Consider the following 18983-nt stretch of genomic DNA (forward strand, 5'->3'; position numbering starts at 1 on the left):
AACAGAATCTAGAACATTAATAGAGTGGTCCAGTGTTCAGATTCATGTGGAAGGATCGACAAAACAAGTAGACCTATGAGAAGCCAAGATGGCATGATGGATTCCCTTAGTCTCGAGAATCCTGTACTATTAAGAGGCCTGGTTATTTTAAAAAACTATGTAAATGTTAGCAGCATTTTTCTCTTCTGTTTAATTTTTAGAGTGTGCGTGTGTCTTATGTGGAATAGTAAATCGTTTGTTTCTTTCAATTTGTTGGAGAAAGTGTGCGTGGTACCTAGGCTCTGGATTGAGATGAGGTCAAACATGGAAAATGATGACATCTGACATGGAAGAGTGAGAGAACCTTGAGAGTGAGGTGAGCAGTTGAACTGGCAGGTTGGTTGAGGTGTTTACTCTGTGCTTATATTACTTGAAATACATTTTCTCTTTGGAAACTCTCTCCGTTTGGGACTACTAACTTCACAGAAACTTAACTCAGCGGAAAAAAGTGTGCATTCCTGATCAATTCTGCATTTAAAAATGGGTGAATATAGTTCCTGTCACACCAACACCAGTATGTTAACTGCATAGTATCTGCACAAGCAAAGCAAGAAATCCTGCTTGCCTGTCTGTGTTTTTCAGTAGGAATGAATCCAAAGTGTAAAGACCCAATTTACATTCTGCATCATTTTACAAAAAAATATACTTTTTTTATTTCATTTTTCTTTTGTAGCAAATTTAATACAGCTTATATTCCAGGACTACTATATTCTTGTATTATCACATAAATCAAATATTACAATGTAGTGGATCCTATTGGGTCTTATTGGGAATCCGGAGTTTAGCTTAGCCTTCTGGCCTACAGACTTCTGCCTCCGTCACCTAGTGACTTTTAACCTACTTAATTATTTCTTTAAAGATGGCTGCTATGTTTATAGTATAGAAGATGTTATAATTTCACGTTAGCAGTGCCACTCTGTGAAGGCATCACTATCAGCATCAAAGATAATTGACATACGTAGGTATTCACATCACGTACTTTCCAACTTACGTGTAACAGTAACATAATGTACTTTTCAGGGATTTCTTTATATAATTGCCTCCCCAAGCAATCTTTATCTATTTTTTGGGAACATACCTGCGTCAGGAGTCCTACAAGGTCTGTATAATACATCTCATGCAAACAGGGTTATCAGAGGGATTCCTACCGGATGCCATTGACGCTATCTATTCTATATGTCGCCTTGATGCAGACCTAGCCTTCCTGTCCCCACGGAGTCTGAACTAGAGACCTCATTCCAAGGTAACAAGGGTTGGGGGGCTCTTCTTATGGACATGGCAATGGCAGATTAGGTTTAACACAACTAGCTCTGTTTAGGTTAGAAATTAGGTTCTCCATGCTAGGGTTTTAGGGATCTACATCTCATGTTATTGCAAGATGGTGGTGGGCTTCTTGCATTGTTCATTATTCTAATCACTGCAGTCCATGCATTATCCAGTAGATTGCAGTCTTGTTAATAAAATCTATTGGAAACTTTACTGCATCTCCTTCATTGCCTGTGTGTGAATGAGACTTGTAGCTCATGTGAGAAAAGGGTAATCTCGGTGTAACCAAGACTCCCCTGAGATGTCGCACTCTTGAGTACATGTGTAAAGGCTACTACAAATCACCTTTTACTGTTTGGATTGTAGGATTGGCCTGGTCACCTACAAACAGAAGTGCTGTCATCCCTGAACAAGCAGGCTTACCTACAGCAAGAGTCCAACTACAACAGCAATGAAGGGAAATCATACAACATGTATCAAAATTTCCATCTATTCAAAATACAATGTCACAGTAGTAACTACATATGAGCTATATGAAACTTGCTACAAAAGAAAAATTAAATAAAAAAAGTACACTTTTTGTAAAATGAAACAGAGTGTAAATTGGGTCCTTCCACTTTGGAGATATTCTTACTGAAAAAAGGAGACAGGCAAGCAAGATTTCTTGTTTTTGTTGTTTGACAATTAACTGCTTTGTAGATTGTCTCTTAATGAAGACCACCAATATGAGGGCAACTGTAGAAAAAGGGTTGACCAGTCTGAGTGACCTAGTGATTAATGCATCCCCCAGAGATCCATTACTATTGCTGTAGCATGCACCATTCATTATAAGCTTTTGTGAGGAGGCATCTTTAATGAATAGAGAACCACATTTTCAGTATTCTTTGCATATAACGGCCAGTGCCATAAATGGGAAATTGGGAATGACTAAAATGAAATCAACATGTTGGTGAAAAAAAGTCAAATAGAGATTTGCACTGAGGCACTGGAGGAAAAAAGTTGAGTGGGCATCCAAAGAGAGGATGCAAAGATGAGGTCTGACCCCCCTCAACGAGAGGCAAGGCTTGGATTAAAGGAATTCAATGAGCATGTTCTGGCTGAGATCTGGTTGCAGTTTTCAAACTTTTAAAATACTATTATTTTACTAAGAGCGTAAAGTCACTGCCAAAAATAGATAAAACGCCCACATGCCTGTAAAAATGGGCCTGATTCTGAAAATCATAGGCAACACCTTGCTTTTAACCAGCACTGGACTGTCTATATGTGAAACAGAGAAAATACCCAGGAGGCTGGGGGCTGCTTTCAAGGGCGGGTGAGCTGAAAAATCTACATGGTTATTCTCATTCGATCCAATAGAGCATTATCATACCAAGACAATAGATGTGGGAATGTTGGAAAACCCTCAAAGTGAAAAAATTCTGCACAACCTGTCACATTAGTCCTTCTCCGGGGCTAATTGGAAGACTGTGTGCATTCCAGGAATGATGAACATCTATCCCTTAAAGAACAAGTAACATTCCTTCTAGTGGATACTCTAACCACAGATTATTCACCTTAATAATATTCCCAAGCATCAGACTGGAGTTGGATATTTTCAAGCAGTCGTTCACCCTTGCTGCTCGGTGACAGTGTGCGTCTCTGAGGCTACCTTGCACCTTCCCAGGAGTGACACATTGGAGTCACATGACGCAAGTTTTTGTATTGTCCTCTTGATACGGCCTCAGATGCAGATCTACTTCAACAAATCACAGAAGACAGTGTACTATAAACTATCTTGGGACCTTTATAAAAAGTGCAGATGCCCACTCCACAGAACAGGGAGGGAGGAAAATGGTGAAGAATCTGTGATTAGATAAGAATATCCACCAGCTTAGTCATCACCTTTTGAATAGATTCTCAAAATGTGGAGGCTCTAAGGAGTGGACTCAAACCAAAACGTCCTGAAGGACGGATCAGGTAAAATCACTCTTTCTGCCGTCCTGGATGTTAAGGCTCTAGTGCTTGGTGAATCAGGTCATAAACGCCCATGTTGCAGCTTCACAGATATCCAAGACTGGAACTCCCCTATCTATTATCATGGTAGTGGGCCTGAGCCCACAGCCCTTCAGAATGCACCCTCTCTTGGCTAGAGGATAACTGATCTTTAGAGCATAAAAAAATCCAACTTGATAGAGTTGTTTTCTGTAACCTCTTTCCCTTACAGCCACTTGAAACCCCAACCAGGTGCTGAGCATCTTCACAATTCTCAATTTATCAGATATAAAAACTTAAGGCTCATTTGGGGGGATATGGCAGCCTGGAATTTGGCAGTAGGGTCGCAGATTGCCCTACGTGAAAGGGTGAAACTATTTTAGTCAGAAAGGCAGCCCTGGTCCTCAGTATCAACTTATTAAGAAAGGGAGAAGTATACAGAGGTTGCACTGAGTTTGCCTGCTGTTCGCTCACACAGTATTCAGAAGTGATCACAACAAGAACAGTTGATGTCAAGAGCTCAAAGGAACAGTTGTGCATGGGCTTGAAGTGCCTTGGAGCCATGTTAAGTTCCCACTGTGGCACAACAAAAGATTTGGGGGAAACGTGTTACAGCTTTCAGGGAACACATCACAACAAGTAACTTGAAGAGGAAAGGCTGCTCTGCTACACACAAAATGTCTTAATGAGATAATATGTAACTTAACTGTGCCCACTGTAATGCCTTCCTGGGCTAACGACAAATGAACACATGAGAAACCTTGGCCTGAAGAGGATACAAGTCCACAAATTTCTCACAGCATCCAGAACAAATGGATTTGGTGACAGACATCCTGATGCGGGGATTACATCCACTCCCTTAGTTGGCAAACCATAAGTGCTCAGGTGTAGGTGCTCTATCTCCACTTATGAGGTGTGGGTTGTGGAGTCCTGGGAGTAAGACCCTTTCCTGTTTCAGAGACCTGAGGTCGCCTTCAAGAGGCAGCCTGATCAGAAGCCACATTCTGAGACTCAGAAAATTAGGTACCACACCCTCCTGGCCCAAACCAGGGTTGTCAAGATGACTTGAAAGTTGTCAGTCTGGTCTTTTACGAAGACTCAAAGCAGGAGAGGTGACAGTGGGAAAGAGCACCGGAGGGTTTGGCTCCATCATAGACTGACTGTCTCCTAATGATCTTTCTGGTGAAACTCCAGCAAGCAGTAGACCATAAATGCTATCCTGTCTTGGATAGCCACTATAAAGGTAATCCTCGCTGTACGCATCAGACAGGGTGATTATGGAAGACCGCAGATATGTTAACATGCTAATCAGCGTCCAGAGATGGTAAACCACTCATGGCAGCAAGCCCGCCTTGAGCAACTAGTCATCGAGGTGCAGGAATACATGTATTCTCAATCTATGAAGATGGGCTGCAACCACCATCACCATCATTTTGGTGAATGCCTAAGGTAATGCTGAAAGGTAGAGCAGCAAAATTTTGTGTTCTAACCCCACCATGAACTGCAGGTAGCAACTGTGAAACTGAATGACGAGTATATGAAAATATGTCTGCAAGTCCAAAGACACCATCCAGTCTTCTAGGCCTGGAGAGGAAAGAACTTGAGTCAAAGTGTGTATCTCTTTCTGGAGAAAGCAATCAGAGGTCAGAGCTGAGGATGGGCCTGAGGTCTCTGTGCTTATTGGGCACAATGAAACAGCAAGCGTAACACCCCTCACCCATTCTAACTCTAGTATCCTCTCAATGGCACCCTTGGACAGAAGAATACGACACTGTCTGCTGGAACTTGTCCTGATAAAGGTGGAAGCACAATTAACTCACAATAATACTAAAACTGTCCTCATATTTCCCTATACTAATCCACCACTAATTCTTGTTGGCTTCAGGAGTAGTGTGCTACTCACCGAAAAGCGCTTCAACGCCTTGCCAGGGGTGGTAAGCGATATATAAATACTATTACAATACAATAAGGAATCAAATAAATGGCAGAACATAGCCCCTCTGAACCATATGTAACAGCCATTGATGCAATGTGATGGATTTCCAGCAGTGAAGTGAAAATCGAATCCTGCTCTCCCTAAGCCTCCTCTTCACCCCTCCTCTCATATTCTCTCCCCACCCCACCAAAAAAGCTTGTTGTGGCACTGGAAGGGCAAAACAGAGCAGATTGTCAGCTGTTGCAGTAGGGGAAGAAGAAAATCACTGCTATAGATTGCTGGAGTGCATTGCATCAGTGGCAAAACCTTTTAGACGGCAATGGGCCAAGTAGGATTTATTGGGCTGACCATGGGGGTTGAGGCCTCTTACTCCTGATGACTCGAGGCCCAACCTACTAGGGGTTCTGAGTCACTGGGCCAAGTACTACTCTTTTCAGCCCCTAACTCTCAGTGGTAGTGCTCATCAAGCAGTCCAAAGGTCTTCAAGGAGGAGGTAGATGTGAGACATGCACTAGCGCAATACTCAAACTACAAACAGTAAGCACAATAAGGTGATTTCCACACTAGAAGTGATGTCCGTGGCACCTATATAGACACCGCCCAGGTGCTCTGATGACAGTTTAATTTCACGACTTTCCACGCCAGATGTGTGGAGACATGAAGAACACTGACACTGGTGTAGATAATTAGGGCCCTGAAAGGGATATAGCTCTGTCCTTAGAAACCCATTTGAAGAGAGGGGTCGATGGGTGGACACATATGGAATATGCCACTAGATATAGGGCCTCATTCTGACCCTGGCGGACGGCGGAGGCCGTCCGCCAGGGTACCGCCGCTGAATGACCGCACCGCGGTCAAAAGACCGCGGCGGCCATTCAGACATTTCCTCTGGGCCGGCGGGCGCTCTCCAAAAGAGCGCCCGCCGGCCCAGAGGAAATGCCCCTGCAACGAGGACGCCGGCTCAGAATTGAGCCGGCGTAGTTGCAGGGGTGCGACGGGTGCAGTTGCACCCGTCGCGTATTTCAGTGTCTGCTTAGCAGACACTGAAATACTTTTCGGGGCCCTCTTATGGGGGCCCCTGCCGTGCCCATGCCATTGGCACGGCAGTGGCCCCCAGGGGCCCCGCAGCACCCCCTACCGCCATCCTGTTCCTGGCGGGCGAACCGCCAGGAACAGGATGGCGGTAGGGGGATTCTAAGGGCAGCGGTAAACCGGCGGGAGACCGCCGGTTTGCCTCTTCTGACCGCGGCCGAACCGCCGCGGTCAGAATGCCCTGCGGGGCACCGCCGGACTGTCGGCGGTGCTCCCGCCGACCCTGGCCCCGGCGGTCTTAGACCGCCGGGGTCAGAATGACCCCCATAGTGTCTACCATTTAAGACGTTTCGAAAGTAAGTACGTTGTTTATTTGATAGAGCCATCCAACTGCAGATTTGTTACCTTAGAATAGATACCAAAGCAATACCAATCCAGGAGGTGGGTCTGCGGACCAATTTCAGACAAGGAACTTTTCTGCAGGATTGAACAGGCAAAATGCCCTCCACAACGGACCTCACTGTCCAAGCAGTAATGTTTAGCAAACGTGTGTCGGGAACCCGCGTTGATGCCTGGAAGATATCCAGGAATGGAAATTTGTGTGCTAACGCCGTGGAGGCAGCTTTAGCCCTGGTGGAATGAACGTGCAAGCCTTCTGGGGGTTGCTTCTTGGCCAAAGTGCAGCAGATTTTAATGCAGAAAACGAACCAACTGAAGATGGTCCTTTTCTGCACAACATAACCCTTCTTAGCTTAGACATACCGAACAAAGAGTTGACTGTCTACTCAGAAATCCTGTGTACGGTCAAGGTAGACCGGTAATGCTCGTTTGTGGTCTAGCAGATGGAGAAACTCCTAATCCTTGGAATGGTGAAGGCGAGTGTATAAAGTAGGACACGTGATGTACTGCTCTACATATTAGGGTGTGACCATCTTTGAAAGAAAGATGGCTCGTGTGGGAAGCACCACTTTGTCAGGATGAATGGATAAATAGGGCGGCTTAGATAATAAGGCATGTAGCTCATTAACTCGTCAGGCAGACGTGATGGCCACGAGAAATACCATCTATACCATTATGTAGTTGGACATCGGTAGTGACTTATGTCCAGTACACAGGTGAAATGGCTTCCATGCACTCACAAAGTCCAGGGAAAATGGAGCTGGAGTTTGTGGGGGCACCTCTGCTCATGCAGGGGTGCCATCACACACAGGGACTTGCACTCTGCTCTCTGGGCTAGGAGGGCCTGCCATAGGGGTGACTTGCAGTGACCTGTAGTGAAAGTCTGCATGCACCTTTTTGCGCAGGCTGCAATGGCAGGCCTGCAGACACATTTTGCATGGCCTCCCATGGCTGGCATAACACATGCCGCAGCCCATGGGGAACCCCTGGTGCCCCAATTATCTGGGCACCATAGAGGCTTACATGGGAACACCAGTATGCCAATAGGGTGTACAAAGTTAGGGACAACCAAATTTAGAGGGAGAGAGCACAGTCACTGGGGTCCTGGTAAGCGGGATCCCAGTGAACAGTCAAAACACACTGACAGCAGGCAAAATGTGGGGGTAACCATGCCAAAAAGAGGGTACTTTCCTACTGGACCATGAATTCTAACATTATGAACAGGATATGGACTGGTGTGAGGAACTGGGGGAAGCCAGTAGCCTGGATACTTCCCCAGATGCTGGAATGCTTTCTCTCCCTATTGTGGCTCAGAGGGGGGAGCTTTTTTTGTAATAGTGATGTGGAGGGCTGCTGAGGTCCTCGACCTTCAGCTACCCTCGGTAGTAGTCAAAACTAATGTCATGATGGAGGTGCTTCATCCGGGAGTCTCCCCATCAGAACCACTCCTCCTATTTAATGAGGCCCTAACTGGTGTCATTTTGGGTACCTGGTCCAAACCGAACACACCGGGGCTCCTGTGAGCAGGACAATTGCCTGTCGCCACCGCCCCACCCCTGGGGACCTGAGTTTCCTCACATAACACCCCACCCCTGAGTTTGGTGGTCCAGGATTCCACCACACGTCAATCCTGTCGCTTTCCCTACCGCTCCTCCGGACATGGAATCCAAGAGGCTTGAAACACTTGGGAAGAAGATGTTTTCTTCTACCTGCCTAGTATTGTTGACTGTGAACACTGCATGCCATTTGCGCCACTAATCCCATGCTTTGGCGGATACGGTTGCGCAAGTACTGCCTACGGTCCAGGAGGAGGCCCTGTTCATACTCTCCCAAGCTCGCAGACAGGAGAGATACAGCAAAGTTTACAACTGGATGTGGACTCGACACGGCCAACCGCTTGGCAGAGCTGTTTTCTCAATGATGGCCATTCGGCACCATGCTTGGCTACGCACAACTGACTTTTCGGGGGATGTCACGTTGTTTTTGATGGACATGCCCTTTGATTGCTCCCATTTCTTCGGAGACAAAGCTGACTTGGCGTTCGAGAGGTTTAAGGACAGTGGGGCTAAAGTGTGGTCCTTGTGGTGTTCTTCTGCCCTGCACCATCCTTAGTCTTCTTTTCACCCCGTTCGTGGCTACAGAAGGGGCTACTAACTGCACCAATTCCCACCCTGCCATTGTGCTGTGCATGCTCCCCAGCCCCTGCATGGCCGAGGGCTCAGTATCCACAAGCCACGTGGATCAGGAAGCCAGAGGTCAGATCAGTCAGCCAGAGGTCAGATCAGTCCACGGCTCGTCCTGCCGCTACAGCCTCCAAACCCTCCTAATTTGCCCTTATACCATTCACTGGCACCCAGTTGGTGGGAGGGTCTGTTATCACCTGCCCCACTGGTAGTCCAACCCATTGGACACGTGGGTTTTGCAGTTGGTCCAAAAGGGCTACTCCCTCACCTTCCTAACGAATCCTCCCCACATGCCACCATCTCAAGACAGACTGATGAGGATTATCTTTCTCTTCTCCGCACGGATGTTGTGCCTCTTTTGGCCAAGGGAGTCATAGAGAGGTTCACAACACCAGAACTAGGGCGTGGTTGCTCTACCCTTCTACTTTCTTGTGCCGAAGTATGGAGACCTTCCTCTTATCCTAGACCTGTGGCCCCTCAACTACTTCCTCAAGAAGGAGAAATTCAAAATGCTCACCTTGGCTCAGTTTCTGTCTGCTCTGGACCCAGGAGACTGGACTGTAGCGCTGGACTTGAAGGTCACATATTTTCTTATTCCCTCCCTACCTGCCCACAGACGTTACCGGTGGTTCGCCGTCAACCACGAGAATTTTGAGTTTGCTGTGCTCCCTTTTGGTCTGACCAGAGCCCATTGGGTCTTTACCGAAGTGATGGCAGTGGTTGCAACTCACCTGCGGAGATTAGGGGTATCAGTCTTCCCCTATAATTTATGAGTGGATGTTGATGGCGGGTTCGCCTCAAGTTGCTGTCTCCCAACATCAGACTCCAGAAGTTAACATTCATCATAGCTGTTCTGGGCACAGCTGACCCTCCTTAGCGACGAGCCTAGGATATTCAGGCTATAATACCTATGTTTCACCCGCTCTCATGGATTTCGGTGAGACTCACTCTGAGGCTGCTGAGACTCATTGCCTCATTCATCCTGCTTGTGACACATGTCCACTGGCATATGCAGGCTCTGCAGTGGGATCTGAAGTTCCAATGGGCATAGCATCAGGAAAATCTCTCCAACATGGTCCAGATCGCCGACAGAACTGCAAAAGATCTACAGTGGTGATTGACGATCTGCGATTGGATCATTGGCAGATCTCTCTCCCTTCCCCAACCAGATCTCAAATTAGTGACAGATGCGTCACTCAATGGATGGGGTGGCTATCTGGGAAAGGTGGAAATTGGAGGTCTCTGGAGGAATCTGGATGCCACATAAATCTGCTAGATTTACAGGCAATCCGACTGGCATTGAAGGCCTTTGTGACTTCCATCGAGGGGACGCTGGTGCAGATGTTCACAGACACCACCACCACCATATTGTACTGCAACAAACAGGCCAGATGGGGTCGTGGACCCTATGTCAAGAGGCCCTAAGTCTCTGGACATGGCTGGAACGTCAGGGCATTTAGCTGGTGGAGCACTCTGAACGGCAAGGCAGGCTAACTAAGCCACAGATGCTTAGCGCATCACAAATGGCGTCTGCAACAAGAGGTGGCACAAGGTCTCTTTCAGTGGTGGGGAGAGCGTTGGTTAGATCTGTTCACCTCCGCTGAGACCGCAAAATGCAGACTCTCGCTTCGCAACGCTGTTCATCTAGAATGGAGCTCAGGCCTCCTCTACACCTTTCCACCCATACCACTCCTGTCCGAGTTCTCAAGAAGATCAAGACCGACAGGGTGTCCTTGGTACTCCGGGGTACTGAGCATGGCAATCAATCCTCCCATCAGGCTGCCCTTTCGGGAGGATCTTCTGTTGCAGCAGCAGGGGAAGGTTCTCCACCTGAACCAGTCCAGTCTCTTCCTTCTTGCATGGGGATTGAGTGGTGGCAGTTGACAACCCTTGATTTTCCTCCGGAAGTCTGCAATGTTATCTTGGCAGCCAGGGGTTCCTCCAAGACGGAATACGGCTTCCGTTGGCAGTAATTTGTGGCTTGGTGTTCCGACAGAAATGTTGTTCCCATTTCTCCTCTTTATTAGATTCTTGTGTTCATTACCCAGCAGTGCTCTGCTCTGGGCACTCATAAAGGTTATCTTTCTGCTATCTCTGCATTCCTTAGATTACCTGATCAGCCCTCTCTTTTCAAATCTATTGTACATAGGTTCTTGAAAGGTTTAGTTCAGCTTTTACCCCCTTCTCCTTTTTTCATGCCTCAGTGGGACGTGGATCTGGTTCTTACAATCTTAATGTACACTCCCTTTGAGCTGCTTCAGACTTGTCCTCTGCAGTTAGTCACCATCAAAACAGCTCCTACTAGTTTGCAGGGTTTTCCCGGGCAGCCCGCGCTGCTGCCATACTACAGACAGGTTTCTGCCCACCTCTTTTGTTTTTTTAAACATAATTTTATTGCAGTTTCAGATATTAAACATCATGTTATGGTAGTACGATACATCTTATATCAGCCAGGCTGGTGGCAGTACAATTATACAGTTCAAACTGTACCATTCTGGTCCCCCTACAAAACCGGGGCCATGTGTCCCAACCAGATTCCCCCCCATACCCACCCCAACTTCCTCCCCCCCCCATGGCGTGTCCAACTTTGTTATGGGGTTAGCATGGTGCGGAATGGTCAGATGTGTGCATCCTCGGCCGAATGTGGTGGAGTCAAGTTCCCTATCTTTAAAGATGTCCGCCAACAGATGGGGATACACTCGGGTCCCTACTTTCTGTTGTTCGGCCTATTAATTATGAGGTCTAATCAGTCAGAAACTCTTCTTCTTCCAGGACCTCCCTTATCATCCCTCATCCCTGTGCAATATCTGGTGGCCACATTCCTCTTTTGACCTCTCTAAGGAGAACATCCCCTTCGCTCCTAGCCTATTTTTTTCAGTTCTCTCTTCCATTGTGACACCCTTGGTCCCGACTGACTTTTCCATGTCATTGCTACTTCCCTCTCAGCCAGTACATACGCCAAGTTCTGGAATTTGCTTGTAACTTTTGTCTTGGGCGTGTGCGGATACCACACGACTAGGCAGTGGCCCATTGTACAGGGGATCTCCTTCTCTATCACTCTTGCCACAGACTGGGTCACTACCTCCCAAAACGTTCTTATACTTGGGAAATCCCAGAACATATGTCTGAATTCTGCTCCCCGCAACAGGTTTCTGCCCACCTCTTGCTTGAGCAGCTCAAGCCCAGGAAGGCAGAACAAAGGATTTCCTTTGGGAGAGGGAGGCAACACTCTCTCCCTTGGAAATAGGTGTTACATGGCTTGGGAAGGGTTGCCTACCCAAGCCATAGGTATGCTTTGAAGGGCACATTTAGTGCCCTTCTTGCATAAACCGGTGTGCACTGTTGTGTAGCCATTTTAATCATAGCTTCACATACGTTATTTTAGCGAACTAGGCCCACCGCTGTACACTTTAACCTAGATATATTTTATTCAGTTTTGTTTATTAATTTAACAATAGCCACATTTGCCGTCTTGTTTTATTTTTCTCTATCTAGCTGTTCTTTGCCTAGGCCAGCACTGCGTTCTTAAACAAGACATTTCTTTCACTCTATTTTTCTCAAGGCTGCAGTGAGTTAGGTTGCCGGCAAATGAGGTAATGCTTTGTCTCTAGTGAGCTTAGAAACATACACACTCTTACGTGAGGATCCTCTCTTGGAACATCAGTTGTTTTACAATAAAAACACTACTTTGACCCATGTGCGTTAGGAGGAGATTCCAGCCAGATGACCACAACTGTATGATGATTGCTTCACTGCAGCAGCTTATGTGGACTACAGGCCTCTTGCTCACGTATGAGGGATGATGTCTTCCCAGGGGAAGCTGAAGGGCAGAACTAGAGCTTAACATGCTGTGCATTAACATAGCCTAAATAGGAACCATTTTAACAGCTCTAGTGACAATATGGTAGTGTTATTTTTATGCTTTACTCTCCTTGTCACAATTTTAATCCTGTCATGCTTTATTGTCCTAGTTAGTGCAGTACATGCTTTATTATCTAAGATGCAGTTGCTTCAATAAAATCTTACTGAAATATATTCTGCCTCTGATTGTCCTTCTACAGGTGAGACTAATGTAACTGAGAGAAATGGATGCGATCTGAGTGACCACGATTTCCCTGAGGAATCAATTGTGTCATGCGTTCAGCTGCCCAATCATCCCTGCTCTAGGGTGGCGATGAGGCATTGCTAGTTAGCTGGAAGAAAACCCGGATTAGGCCAATAGGTGTCACCTGTAGTGGGTTTAAACTCAGTCCCCCACAGCGCAATCGATTCTGCCGCCCAAATCCAGTAGTCTCATTAGAATAATGAGAACCTACGAGACAGCACCAGTCCAGAGACCCCTGGTCCCTGCTCAGGTTTGAAACTGGACAATGGAAAGGAGAGTTACCCCTCCCCTGTCCATCACCACTCCAGGGGGTGTGCCCAGAGCTCCTCCAGGTGGGCACTTGATTCTGCCATCTTGAATCCAAGGTGGGCAGAGCCCTTTGGAAGCATTGGAGTGGTCAAGTCAGGCAGGTGGTGTCACAGCCCCCTCCTGATAGGTGGTCACCCTGCTAGATGACCAACTCCCCTTTTAGGGTTATATAGGATCTTGCTCTTGCTCCCCTGCATCCGCAGGCACCAACTGCAACAACGACCGGCTGCGTGGGTCCTCTTTCCTGCAACTCTGCATGGATCCTGCAAAACAAGTGGTGGTCTTGAGTGGTCCCCTCTACCAGCTGTCCAACTTTGTAGGTGGTGAGTCTTTGCCTCTCCTTGCAGAACAGTACCACTGTGCACTGCGACTCTTGCAGCTACCAAGGCTTGTTGGCTCTTCTTCCAAGGGATCTTCAGGCTCCGTGTAGCCCTGGCCTCCAGCACTCTTCTCTGCAATGCATAGTCTCCTGCCTGCTTCTCCAGGTATGTGGGATTTCTTCCCAGGTGTGCTGAGTGGGCCTCACTGCGACTACTGAGTTGCCTGTGGGTGCTGCATCCTCGACTTCTGGCTCTCCTCACTGCTGAGTGCCACCTGGGACTCCCCTCCTTTGGTTGAGTCCCCTTGGGACTTCCTGGTCCCCAGCAGCTTCTGCAACTCTTCTTCTGTATCTCTTGCTTTTGCCAAGGCGTGGTAGTATATTTTTCACACTACTGAGGGACTGCAACTTTTCTTTCGACACAGGACATCGACTGCATCACTTTTGGAACTCTTCCACTGCTCTTGTGCTGCATAGCTGACTCCTGGTCTTCACCGTCGACCTGGTCCTGCACCTCCAGAAGTGTAGGTAGTGGCTCTTTCCCCAAACGGACACTCCAACTGGAACTGGACTTGGTGCCCTTCATTTGCTGGTCCTCTTCTGTCTGGATCCATCTTCTTTTTCTTTCAGTCTTGTACAGTCCTTTTACAAAGTTTCTCTGTGGATATGGGGAAAAAACAGGTATTTACCTCTTCTCTCCTGGTCGCTGGGAGGCACTATGATTCTTACCTTTTGGGTTCCTAGTTCCTCCAGCTCCCCTCTAAAGACTGCACTTACCTGGGTGGGTGTCTGACTTTCGCATTCTTTTTGTTTAGTATATGGTTTGGTCTCCCCCTAGGGTCTCTATTGTTTACTGCTATTTCACTGTTTTCTATTGCTTTCTATGCCCATTTCTGATTACTAAGGTGTATATAATAGTGTTTACTCACCTCCTAGTAGAATATTGCCTATATAGTATTTTAGTATTTGTGTCACTAAAGTGAAGTACCTTTATTTTTTAACACTGTGTGGTTCTTTCATATGTGTAGGTGCTGTATGACTATACGTGGTATTGCATAAGATTTCCATGTCTCCTAGATAAGCCTTGGCTGCTCATCCACAGCTACCTCTAGAAAGCCTGGCTTCCTAGACACTGACTACACCTCCCTAATAGGGGATACCTGGATCTGGTATAGGGTGATAACACCATAGTTGCTCACCACACACCAGGCCAGCTTACTACACCGGTGACCCCTCCTATTTCTCCCCGAGGCGTAGCCCATGGGAATAGGGTCAGGATGTGATGGGGAGGGAAAGCTCCCGATTGTGCATGATACACCTTGGCATCCAGACTGGTGCCGGGGAAGGTTGAGATGGCACGACTGGCATCAGTCCATGGGGGCCTCACTGGTGCCAGAGCTGCCAATGCGGAGCAAGGAGGGCCCGAAGGCGCGGCAGAGGGGCGCGTGACCCTAAATATGGCACCAATGGGTTCATAAAACTCTTTGAATTGAGTGGGGGTCGCTCCGGTTCTTGGAAAACTCAGGGAAATGTGCAATCGGGTCTTGTGCGGGCTCAACCGCAGAGCTAGGCCTTAGATGCGGATGCTCTCATGTTTTGTCAGCCGATGGACGCAGAGAAGTTGAAGCACGCTTCAACTTCCACTTCTTGTGTTCTAACTTACCCGAATGTCCTGGAGATTTCGAATGAGACGATGACCTCCGACTCTGTGACCGATCCTGGGACCTTTCTCTCAACCGGGACTTCAACTGGCATGGAGTCGCACAACTGGTTGCCATGAGCTTGATGGAGTGTTCAATCAAAGCCTTTAGGTTCATTGCGTGGAACTCAGAGCACGACTTCGAGTCATGGTTGCGCTCGAGGAACCACAGGCAAACAAGGTTGGGCCCGTCACCAATGCTGGCCGCTCACAGGCACCGCAGGACTTGAAGCCGGCCTTCCTAGATGACATACCTGCCACGCCTGATCATACAGAAGCTGCGGACATCACTTCCTGCGTGGAAGAGGCACGCAGAACTGATCAAAGCCACCTACCAGCACACAGGGTTCTTCATATGAAAAATATTCCAGATTCAGTCTGACACCTGGGATAATTATAAGTTAAGGCATCTTCAACTTGAAGTCCCTATTAGATTCTTGAGCTAAAAACCAACGTTGGGATTAGTGGAATCTTTTATTGAACAGCAATGAGCATTTCAAACTTTGATTCAGAATTTACAATGTTTATCTGTTTATTGACCATAGGTACATTTATATACTGCTTACTACCCCCAAAGATGTGTTAAAGTGTTTTATGGAGAGTAACACACTAGTCTGGAACCCAAGGTTAGCAGTAAATGTAGGGGCTTTCAGTCAGAGCGCTGTCTTGTTTTCTCAAAGGAAACCCTTACATGCATGATTCAAGTTTCTTTTATTTGGTTTTAGTTAAAAATCAACGCTATTGGCACAAACATTCTGGTGACATTATCGCCCACAGCTTACAAGGGTTGCTAGTCCTAACTATCTAGGCAAGAAGAATACAACTGCTGGCTCATACACAATGTCATAAGACTTATAATCTTTTTTTCGTTTTATTTTATTTTTTTAAATACAAGAACAGGGAGCTACATTAATGGAAAAATATCAGGGAAGTCTGAATGTATTAAAGAATAATCAAAAATAGTAAGTGGTGCAGACTAGTTTTTAACCCAATTTATTTTCATCCACAGCAAGGTCACTATGCTCTTCTAGTATGAAATTAACATTTCTGGTCATTACCACTAGTGTAAGTATTAAAGTAAAACATACTATGTATCATAAAGAAACATTTAATAACTTACCTTGTTATCTAAATGAAGCAAGGTGCAGCTGTCCTGCTTATTAAAAAGAATTCTCTTTGGTGGCAACATGTAGTTTTCAACTTTAATAAGCAATGTATTACTGTCTTTTTCTGGCCAAAAAGGAATGCACTGGAAAATATATGCAAATAGTATTTACATTACAGTAAACAATAAAAAATATGTTGTGTTATACAACTTGAAATTACAATCAATTTGCTTATCATTGAAGCGTAAAGAAATGTTTCACAAACATTTAATATACAAGTAATAAAGCCACGGTACATCAAAAGAAATGTTTCAATACAATAGTAATTGGTACTGGTAATTTATATGGCAGAAAACTATATGTATACCTTTCTACATAGTTATGTAACTACATGTTTATTCCTATACTCCTACTGCAGAAAAATTTCTTTAAATCTCTCCAATGCTGTAGGAGGCTGGCTCTCTATGTAGTGTAGAAAATTAGGCACACTGTGTAGGGGGTCCAGGGAACCACATGTTGGTTTCCAGAGGCACAAACTAGATCACCTAATACTCTAATTTTTGAGGTAGCTAGGTCGAGCAGTTAGGCTAATCTTGGAGAGGTGCAAAGCATTTGAGGTACTCACAGTATCAATCATGCATCTCACACATTCGAAGGAATAACTCAAGACCAATTTATAAAAATACTTCAGATTTTTATATACATTTTTAGACTAAGTTTGTATCAAAATTAGGTAAGTACTTTGAGTTATGAATTTTTAAAGTTTTGATAAATACAATCTTTCTGTGAGTAATTACGCACTATAGGAATCAATAGGCAGTCACTTTTAAAAATGCATATAAAATCGTACAGTTGTGTTACCAGGTTCCGCTTTTGCAGATTGGTCAAGATCATCACCCTCTGCCAGCTGGAGAGGCTCGGGCAGCTCTCGGTTCTGGCAGGAGCAGCACTGGAAAGTCTCTGAGTAGGTACAGGGCCAGTCGGGGTGACCACTTGGACCACTCGGGGGGTGAGAGGGGACCCTTGGGGTCCACTTGTGATGTTGAGGTCGCAAGGGGTGTGCGACCCTGGGGGCACACCTGGTTCCTCACTGCAGGGTGCTAGGCAGCCGGGTGCAGGGCGAGTTGTTGATCCAGGAGTTGTGCGCAATGGAGTGCCTTGGAACTGGAGGTAGGGTCTCTTTGAGGGCTGTTTACAGGACAATAGAGGCACTCAGCTAGGAAGTCCAGAGTGTTCTTGAAGTCCCTTGACTGGGTCTTCCTCCTGATCCTTCTTCAGTTCTAGGGGATCTGGTTTTCTGGGTGTCCGACATCCACTGACCAGTACCGAGGGTACTGGTACAGTACGGACACCAGGGGGCGCAGTGCCACCAAACTTGACACACTTGCAGGGCCTGTCCTGGCGGTCGTTGGGTCCAGCTGTGACTTCTGGTTCGGGAGATATCGGCTGGAACAGTGAAGCGACCCTCACTGGGTTGCTGGTTCTTTGTTGGTTGCAGAGTGGTACCTTCACTCAGAATGGAGATCTTGGGCGATTTGTGAAGCCTGGAGGTCCTCTGGGTCTCTTGAGGTCAGTCCAGTTCCTCCGCAGCGGCGATTGTCAGGTCCTGGGTGCAGCAGGCAGGGGTTGGCACCTTATTCTTGTGCCGCAGGTCCTCAGTTCTCGTTCCTTGGGTCTCCTTTGGGCTAGTCTTCTTTGTCCTTTGGAATCTGATTATCTGGTCTAGGGATGCTCACTAAATACTGAATTTAGTGGGTGTTTTAGGGGAAACCTGATAGTGTCCAATGGGACACTTACCTTTGGGTGGCTACACCCACTATAGTGACCATTTCCTGTGGGAAGAGTCACTGCCATAAAACCTAATTGGCTATTTTCCCTCCATTCAAGATGAAGGAAAGTGAGAAAGAGGGTCCACCTCACAGGCAACACCCTAGCGGTGGTGCATGCCAGGTGTGGGCACTCCGCCTACCCTTTGTTAGGTTTCCCACCTTTGCTCCCGCCAAAAAGGGGGCTTGCAAAGGGGGATACCAGCTGCTGCTAGCAGCAGGCTTGAAGGTCGAGTTTCAAGGGCGGTGTGCCCTTTGAAGCTCACCGCCAGGGCAGTGCACATTCCTGAGGGAGGGGGTGTTAGCTCCTCATCCCAGGAAGGGCATTGTCTTACAAACTAGAGAGGCAGGGCTCTCCCCCAAGGTTTGTATATTGGCTGTCTGGAGGTGGCAGCTGGATAGTACCAGTCAGCAACCATGCCAGGATAGTTAGCTTTTGCAGGGGGCACCTCTGAGGTGGCCCTGGGTACTTTTTGGGATAAATCCAAGACTGCCACCAGTTTGGATTTATTATTCTGAGTTGTTTGATACCAAACAACCCAGAGTTCAGAGTGGCCATCATGTAGCTGGGAAACCCTTGTTGACCAGTGTCCAGCACATTCATTAGAACGGCTGCTCTGTTTACTCACTATGGCCCAGGTTTGGCAAGGACACAGTGGCGGCATATTACTCATGCAGCTATGCCCTCACATATAATATGGAGCACCCATCCTTAGGGCTGTAAGGCCTGCCAGAGGGGTGTCTTACCCATAGTAACTACAGTGTATGGTGGACAGGGCACACAGGTAGTGTG

General features: G+C 46.8%; 1 protein-coding gene across 2 annotated transcripts in view; it reads right to left on the minus strand.

Annotated features, from left to right (window-relative positions):
- VPS13A (vacuolar protein sorting 13 homolog A) overlaps nucleotides 1–18983 on the minus strand; it is a 1844906-nt gene that overhangs the window by 840853 nt on the left and 985070 nt on the right. For both annotated transcript variants that reach the window (XM_069230089.1, XM_069230094.1), the window contains exon 51: nucleotides 16379–16507. In XM_069230089.1, the coding sequence (XP_069086190.1) occupies nucleotides 16379–16507 (129 nt within the window). The remainder of the gene's footprint in view (nucleotides 1–16378; nucleotides 16508–18983) is intronic.

Source organism: Pleurodeles waltl, chromosome 1_1 (genome assembly GCF_031143425.1).
Source record: "Pleurodeles waltl isolate 20211129_DDA chromosome 1_1, aPleWal1.hap1.20221129, whole genome shotgun sequence".
Taxonomy (NCBI): Eukaryota; Metazoa; Chordata; class Amphibia; order Caudata; family Salamandridae; genus Pleurodeles; species Pleurodeles waltl.